This window comes from Merops nubicus, unplaced genomic scaffold (genome assembly GCF_000691845.1).
Source record: "Merops nubicus isolate BGI_N331 unplaced genomic scaffold, ASM69184v1 scaffold17492, whole genome shotgun sequence".
NCBI classification, from domain to species: domain Eukaryota; kingdom Metazoa; phylum Chordata; class Aves; order Coraciiformes; family Meropidae; genus Merops; species Merops nubicus.
Window position 1 is genome coordinate 1 of NW_008595783.1, and position 8,853 is coordinate 8,853.

The 8,853-nt window shown below is 43.7% G+C and overlaps 1 protein-coding gene across 1 annotated transcript in view; it reads right to left on the minus strand.

Moving 5' to 3' along the window:
- Positions 1-150: 150 nt before the first annotated feature.
- Positions 151-8,853, minus strand: part of SNX8 (sorting nexin 8) — a gene marked incomplete at its 3' end in the record, with an annotated part of 11,020 nt that continues 2,317 nt past the window's right edge. The window contains exons 2-9 of the mRNA XM_008936189.1: positions 8,082-8,199; positions 4,901-5,022; positions 4,450-4,530; positions 3,343-3,503; positions 2,795-2,927; positions 1,645-1,713; positions 682-831; positions 151-300 (exon numbers count right to left, since the gene is read on the minus strand). Coding sequence (XP_008934437.1) covers positions 151-300; positions 682-831; positions 1,645-1,713; positions 2,795-2,927; positions 3,343-3,503; positions 4,450-4,530; positions 4,901-5,022; positions 8,082-8,199 — 984 coding nt within the window. The remainder of the gene's footprint in view (positions 301-681; positions 832-1,644; positions 1,714-2,794; positions 2,928-3,342; positions 3,504-4,449; positions 4,531-4,900; positions 5,023-8,081; positions 8,200-8,853) is intronic.

Below are 8,853 nucleotides of genomic sequence, written 5' to 3' on the forward strand. Positions count from 1 at the left end.
GAAAGACCTTATGTGACTTCTTAAGAAGTTATGGAAGAGCCCAGCTGGACAGATGATTAGACAAGGAAGGCTCACGGGTGCAAACACACACATTCAAATTCTCATTCATGTTTTGGGGCAAAAAACCCAATACAGTCCCAAAGAACTCACCTCTTTGTGACCCTGGATCTGGGAGTTGACAAAGGCCCCCAAAATGTGAGACGTGAGGGGCAGATAGATGTGGATAAGCTGTGTCTCCTGATGCAGGCAATACAGAGAGAAATAATTCCGCAGCTCCATGGTTAGGATGGCGTTTTCTTGCTGAAAGAAGAGAACTCAGTGAAACAGACTGCCAGGAAGAGGGTGACAAGGAGGTTCAGTTGCAGCAGGAGAAAGCAGCATTCCTCACCATACCACCAATTCAAACATACCAAAAACCTAAGCAAGCAGTTCCTAGATCCATTTGATATGACAGCAACTGCACTTTCCATCATGCAGACTGCTGCTTTCCACAGCTCCTGCAAATGACACGTTGCCAGAGCCCAGTAATAAGTGTTGAGGAAAACAAACGCGTTTTCCATGTAGCACAGCAGGTAGCTCAAATTACCCAAAGTACAGGTTACCCTTCCAGTCCAATGGCTTTCTGCAAATAGAACTGAACCACGCAGCAGCACCATGGTAGGAGTCCAGCACCAGCCCTACCTCCACAATCCGAGACTCCAACTGCTCCACCGACTCTGGTTCCTTGTTCTGCACAGTGGCACTCATCATCTGCTTCTTCATCATGCTGTACTTGTGCAAGGCTCGCTGGTGCTTGTGCAACACTCCCTTCTCATGCCTTTCACACAGGTCCTTTATGGGAAAAGGAAAAAAACAGGTGCTTAGTGGAGGCTAAGAGCTGGTAAGCACGCAAGCCAAGCACACCAGGAACACAAACACATGGTCACGCTTTACGTAATTTCTATGCCGCAGATTTTGGTTTCTTTGTTTCCAAGAGGGTCAGAAAAAAAAAATGCTGGCAGCCAACAATTCAAGAAACAAAACTGCTTGGACTCAAACCAGCGAGCTTAAGAGGCAATCCAGAACATCACTTCTGACAACACTTTGGATCTTATCAGGCCTCTTATCTTTCATGCCCTTCTCAATATTAAGTGCTGGCAATTAACTGTGGTGAGAGCTTGCCAGTGTCCTTCTATTTCAGTCCAGGCCTGGGAACATCAGGAGAGGCTGCCACAGTTTCAGTAGGTGCTTCAAAAAAAAAAAAAAAGATGCCTTTGAACAAAAGGTCAGTATTAACAAAAATTCTTTAATTTGTGGCCGAACCCATGTCTCCATGAGCAAACCAGTAATGATCCAATTTGCTGCTCTGACTCAAGCTCAGCCAAATCTGAAAAAAAGTTAACTGATCCATAGAGTTCAAGCAGTCATATTTTTAAATTTCTTGCAGGGTTTGCTGTTGGCAAGTTATCTTCACAAGATGAGCTGATCAGTAAGGCTACAGAGCTAGCTATGGCCAACAGCCACTCCCCTCCCTCTGCCAGATGCCCAGTTTGCCTCTGAACTGGCCTCCCAGACAGTTTTCCATCCAGTTGGCGTTACACCCTCTAAAGAGCACAAGGTTGCTCTAAACAACTTTCTTGCTGGCAGAGAAACAGCAGAGCTCACTTTATAGGACTGGAGTAAATCCAGGAAAAGGTTCAACTTCTCCACCACATCATTCTCTTCCTGTTTACCCTAGAAAACAAGGAAAAAGTACATTTTACGTAAGCCTGGCAAGAACCAAAATCCCAGTTCTTCACACCCTCATGCCACACAGGCCCTCCACAGCATTCTACAGGGTGTCTCAATGCTAACACAACTGCATCAAAAGTCTTTCAGATCACACTGCAGTGTTTGGTCTTCAGTATGCAAAACAAAGATCTGACTGGAGCAGGAACAGCTTTTCCAATTGACTGATCATTATAACAAGAGGAGTTTCACAGTCCTGTGTGTCAGCCCTTTCAGCTTGCTCTGCCTGGAATTTCTTGCTCTTGCAGATTCCTCCAATCTTTCATCTTCCCTTCTTACAAGATAGCTAATCCATTAAAGCTATAAATACCTGCACGTTCCCCATAATAGTTCATGCATCAGAAGGCAGAGATGAGACACCAAACCAAATTTCACCACTTGTTTTTTTTTTATTTTACTAAATACTGCCTTTTCTTGCTGTATCAATAGAGCTCTCTGGAGCATAAACGCTGGAGAAAAAGAAAGCCCTGGCCTGACTGATCTATGAGTACTTTAACACAATGGGATGAAGAGAAGTGAAGACAAAGCTATTGCTTTTCCTTCCCAGAATGTCATGTTCTCACTTTATTCTAACAGTCATTATCACACTGCACGCTTGCCCAAGAACACAATGCTTCTGTCTGAATGACTCTCATGTCATGTTTAAGTACATGAATGTCAAAATCTGATTCAGAAGTAAGTTCTTCTGGATTCTCTGTAGCAGATTAGTTAGACAGAATGCAGGACTTTCAGACAGCTCAGTATAGTAGCACAACTTGTCCAATAACCATCTGAAATTAAAAAAGAAAGCAGGCTTTTACTTCCTTTCCCTTGCCCATTACATTTTTTTCTCCATTTAAGCACAGTCCAGGTTTTTCATTCAAGCTTGAACAAGCAGGCTGGTGGTTGAGGATGTGACTTTGGACTACAATCTCCTTCTTAACTCTTTAAGTGCCTGTGTCTACAGAGCTCATGATTCAAGAGGAAACTTAAGACAGCAATGCACATGCTTCATTTTACAAAAAGAAAAAAGTAGTAAGGAACTCACCTGCTGCACAGCCTTATCTGCCAAAAGTGCAAATTCAACAGACAGACCCTTCAAGGCTTGTTTGAGAGTCCCCCATGTGCTGTTATTCAAAGCAGCCCAGGAAGGAAGCGGTGTAGTGTCTGAGCCCAAAGCACTAGGGGAGATAAGTAGTGTTCAAAACAGGGAGACAAATTCCACTAAGTAGATAACACCACTGCGCAGAGAGCAGTTCAGAGTTTCAAATCTGTCTAAATAGCTCACAGTGCTGAGCTACAACTGCACAATCACAAATGGAGAGCTCTGTATATACTGGGACAAGAGGCAATAAAACCAGCACCTGAACATCAAGGCATCAGGGTTTTTTTTCTCTTTTCCCTTGCTGTATGGAGTGCAGCCTCAGTTAGAAGCATGCACTTTCCTCTTTTAATAAATAAATTTTTATGACCTACAGCACACATTGAAATACCCATTCTTACCAAAACACTTGCAGGTAAACCTTACAGCAGTTTTGAGCTCTGAAACAGCAGAAGAAACATTCACATTAGCAAGAAGTCTTCCTCCCAGCCTACCTTAGCTCCTTCCCAAAAACGAGGAGGTCCGAGGCGTTGTCGATGGCCCGAGAAGCTATCCTCTCTGCACGGTCCCGCAGCTTGTAAAAGCTGTTATAAATATTTCTGATGAGCTCCCTGCTGGCAGCAAACTGAGCCTGTATGTCAGCGGGAAGGAAGTCCTGAAGGAAGTGCAAGAGAGATTACTAGTGCACAAATCAGAGGGATGTTCAGATATGATAACTGTGGGCACACCATACAGGCAGCAGAGAGACAGGCTTCCCTCCTGTGCTCGCACTCTCACACCACACTACAACCCTGAAGAGATCAGTGTCACAGTGCAAATGTCTGAGTCAGATGTCATAGAAATGCCTTCATTTTCAGAGGCAAAAATAGTTTCCAGTACTGGATATAGCCAAACATGGCAAAATCTGCAATTCTCCTATACAGTTAAAATGGGGTTTGTGAAGTTGCAAGCTCACAGGGTCTGATCTGATGCTCCTAATGACTGCCAGCCTAGTGAAGTCAAGCACGTACTCAAAGTTCAGCTCTTTCTGACCTATGTATCACTGGTAAAAGTCTGAATTAAGCTCCAGTTGCAAAACTTTCTCCTACCATTGCAGAAACCTGAACAACTTGCTTTAAAATTGCTCAATGAACACAGCAAATGTGTATTTAAAACTTGCCATGGCACTGATCACTGGGATAAACAGATAAATGAAGAACTTATAACTTCTCTATAACAGTCTAAATTACTCTCCCCAGGGGAGGATTACAGACAAAATGAGGGCAGGAACACATAGGGAAGACCTCAATCCAGGTATTAGCTTTTACATTGTTCAGTATGTGCATTTGTTTGTTATGCAAGTACAAGTAAATGGCAGGATTCATTGTTTAATCTTTATCATATTAATGAACCAGCATTTAGCTAGAAATATCAGACCCTTAAGAGTCTGACGTCTACTTGATCTTTTTGATAAAATTACAAGTTTAAAGGTCCTTCAAAGAGTGGAAGCAACTGTCTCCTACCTAAGTTCTCCATCACACAACAAATGCCCCAGCTGAGCCACCCAAAGGAAAGAGCCCCTTAAACCAGAACAGTGTGTTGCAAGAAATTCATGTACGTACCTTGGCCTGGGTAGCTAATCTGCAGGTCATAAATTCATCTCCTACTCCCTGGACCAACTCTCTTAGCTTATTCTGTACATCCTGGGGAAGATACAGAATCAAATGAGCATGAAAGAACTAAGTAACACGCAGGCAGTTCACACAGGTCTCTGATATATTGCAATAGTAAGGCACAACTTAGCAGATATAGCTTTATCCAGGTAAGGTTTAATTTAAAGAAAAGCATGATATGTATTCCCCTAAGAACAGTTATCATTTTCAAAATACTATACTCCTGGCATTGAGTGAAATTACCTTCCACTTTCCAGCTGCAGAAATACCTACTGAGAGAAAATTTCCCTCATGGCAGGGAGCAACAATGTGTAGGTGAAAAGCAATTCTGAACTCTGTGCCCAGCAACACAGTTACAGGAGGATATGCAAACTCCAGACCATTGCCAACAAATACTCACTGAGCCACTGAACGACAGAAAGAGTTTCAGGAGCACATCTTCTGAGAAAGGGGGATGTCGAGCCACCAGGTTTATGAAGCGCTTCAGCGCTCTCCTCCTGGATTCTATGAATTCTCTATCAGCTACAGGGAGAAACAGGAAATTTCAATTAGTGCACCACACGTTCTAGCTGCTCAGAAAAAGATGAAGAAAGCACTCGGTCCAAGAATTTCCTTGTGCTTATAACCCTTGCTAAAGCACTGCAACAAAACCATAGTCTCTCAGCTCCCTCAAACAGATCTTTTGGCCTGACCAGTAGAGCAAATATCCCTTCAAGTGCTTCTTGACATCTTGCTGAAATCCAGCATACAAATCTACGTGTGATTATTTCCACAGGGTAGGTGAGGTAAGCAGGATAAATAACCATGTCTAAGGCCTGAAGTCTGCACACACAAAATGCAGGCACATAAAAGTTCTTCTTCCTCAGAATCAATTCTACAGCTGGTGCCCAGAACAGATCACAGCCTGTTTGGGACTCCTGGGAAATGCAGCACAACACACTGCTCCTTGGCACTGCAAAGATCACTGCCACTTGCAGTGACCATTCCACAAATAATTATGGGGTTTTTACTCACTATTCTGAAGAACTAGCCTCAGTGTGCCATACCCTCATCTGTCCCTCCTCCACACTTTCAGGGCTAAAGGAAGAAAAAAGGGTTTGTTTGTGGTTTTGGTTTGTTTGGTTTTCTTTTCAAGATCAATACCCATCTTTTTCATGCAAGACATCAGAAAGCACTCTGGAAGTCCTGCACAGCAATCTGCAGCACATCCATCCAGAGTCCTTACTTGTCAAACTAAAACGTTCTGCTTGTTTTCCTAAAAGAGGAAGAATTTCAATCTGGCAATATTACAGTAAGAGAGTAATATAATGTTCCTGGAGTTTTTCAGGAAAGATGAAAAACTAAACTAAGACTGAAGGAAGAGAGCAGCACAGAATGAAATTAAAGGAATGATCTTAACCTATGGCAAAACTCTCATACCATGGAAGTGCATCACTTCTGCCTCTGTTTTAAGCTGGGGTTTGCTGGCTGCATGGACTCTCTATAATGACCCTTAGTACAGTATCACCCACCAAATGATTTTTCTGTCGTTAGGGTTGCAGATCCTGATTCTGGTTTGTTCACACTTCAGCCTACGTGGAGATTTCTGACATCATCTACACACTTCCTACACGATCTGCCTCAGTTTGCTGCCACCCTCCAAAACAAGCAGAGCCCATTATCAAATGCTTCTTCATGTGACAGACAGATGAAAGCAGAGCACCATGAAAATAAGAGTGTAACTTAGTAGAGGAGCATCCAGAGTATAAAAAGCACATGGCTCTGCCCATCTAACTCTGGGACTTTGGAGGCTGGAAGAGTCACAGATCTACACTAATCCATCAAACCATGTGAATTGCAATTCCATCTGTCTGTCCGTTAACCTCCACAAAAACAAGAACTAACCATTCCATTTCCTTTTTCCTATTTGCAGTTCCTACTCAGACCACTTACACAGCTTTTCTGGATGCAGTCACTGGACTAAAGGCAACCATCAGTCTCTACCTTAACACAGTTTTGGACTGCATTAGGACTGTACTTATAGCACAGTTTGGGAACCCACTCTATCAGTTTTTTCTTAAAGAGATGATATCTGTGAGAAGAAACACGCTAGCGAACACACAGAAATATCAACACCCTGGCAACCCAAGGAAATAACAGTGACTGACAAATTATATATAATGGTAACGTCTTTCAAACATCCCCTCTCCACTGAGATTAATCAGAGAAGGTCACTTTGCTTACAGGTGTTGCATGAAGTGGAAATTCTGGCTGAGCACACCAGGACAAATTTTTTTTACAACCCCAAACAAAAAGTCTTCAGAATTTACATTCCATCACAGGAATATATGACCACTGAAGCCTCTCAGCACTATTATTTTGCCTTGTTCCAGTTCACTATACACCCTGCTCTACTCACCACTTGCCAAATCCTCTCTCTCGTAGCAATATATTGACTCCTTGACTGAAATCAATTATTTATTGAAACACAGTAAGCTCAGCAGCTCAGGCAGGAGACAAGACAGTGAGAAGCTTGTTCTTTCACAGATATAGTATAAAACAGGACAGGATTTGATAGAGTTATTTTACTATTTGCAACAATAGAAGTTTAAAACCACTGCCAATATGTCAGATTAGTGAAAGACACACCTGAAGGAGCTTTGATATGCTTTGAGTCTTGGGATAGCTCATTGGTTTCTATTGTAACAGCTAAAACACACTTGAATGAACTGACACTGATTCTCACCTCAGCTTTTAGTTCCTGCCTAAGCAGATCAACAAACTCCTTTGTAGAACAGGAGGGATAACAAAAAGGGTGATAGCTACTTTCAGACAGTTGGTTCATCTGCCAGCAAGCCACGTTTTTGTACATACACTGAGAAAGTGTAATTGTCTTCATCCTGCATCACCAGACTTCTGTGCAAGGTACTGCTCTAATGGGCAGTGCTGAAGCTGTTCACTTCACACCACTGTTCACTGGCCCTTTCCTGGGGTGTGTGAGGTCAGGACCCTACACTAACTCAACAGGATCAACCCTGTTTGCACTGGACAAGTTTGCTGCTTTTACACAATTCACTCCTCTGCAGCTTTCAGCTTTTCAACACAGATTTTTAATTTTTTTTTTTAATCTTTACTCTTCTTTTGCTATAGAAAATCAATGGCATTTCCACAAATCTTTTCTATTCCAGACAGAACAATCCACTTCAATACCTGCTACAGCTGTTCAAGAGCACGGCAGTGATTCTGGACTCCCAGCACTACTACAGCACTGATCATCATCACAACTTACCTCCCTAAAAACCAATACTTGTACCTCTGCCATGCTCTCGTGCACAATTATGCCTCAAATATTACCAAAAAAGTCATTAGATACTGAGCTCTAACAGAAAGAAACCCCACTGAAATTTTACATTAATACCTTCCCTACAGGGCATTTCTAGGATGGCAATAACTCACAACTCCAGGCGTTGTATTAGAACCACAGTTTTCTGAGCCAAGCAGAAACAAAGACTCTCAATCTTCTAAACACTTCTTTTCAACAATATCACCTCGACCACACTGGCACCATGACCCCTCCTGTCAAAAGCAAGCCCCAGGTTTACCTCCCAGCATCCTCTTCGGTGGCAGAGCTGGCACCATCCGATAAGGGAACTTCTGCAGCAGCATCTCGTGGAACACCACGAAATCATTGTAGCGCCTGTAGACTGAGCATCTGAACCTCTGCAATTGGGGGAGGGGGGAGAAGAAATCAATATACAGGCTGGACAATCAGCAGCATTTCCTCTAAGATGGACCCACCACTGGCCAAGGCCGAGCCCACCCGTGACAGTGGTAGCACCTCTGGGATAATACATTTCAGAAGGGGAAAAAATGCTGTGCAGCTGCAATTGCAGCTGGGAGAGAGGAGTGAGAACATGGGAAACAACTCTGAGGACACCCAGGTCAGTGAAGAAGGAGGGGTAGGAGGTGCTCCAGGCACCAAAACAGAGATTCGCCTGTAGTCCATGGTGAAGACCATGGTGAGGCAGGTTGTGGCCCATGGAGGTCCATGGTGGAGCAGATCCACCTACAGCCCATGGAGGACCCCATGTCAGAGCAGGTGAGTGCCTGAAGGAGGCTGTGATCCCTTGGGAAGCCCACACTGGAGCAGGCTCCTGGCAGGACACGCAGTCCCATGGAGAGAGGAGCCCACACTGGAGCAGGTTTGCTGGCAGGACTTGTGGCCCTGTGGGTGACCTATGCCAGAGCAGCCTGCTCCTGAAGTACTATATCCTGTGGAAGGGACACGGGCTGGAGCAGTTTGTGAAGGACTGCAGCTTGTGTGAGGAACTCTTGGAGAAGTTCTCCCATAGCAGGGACCACATGCTGGAGCAG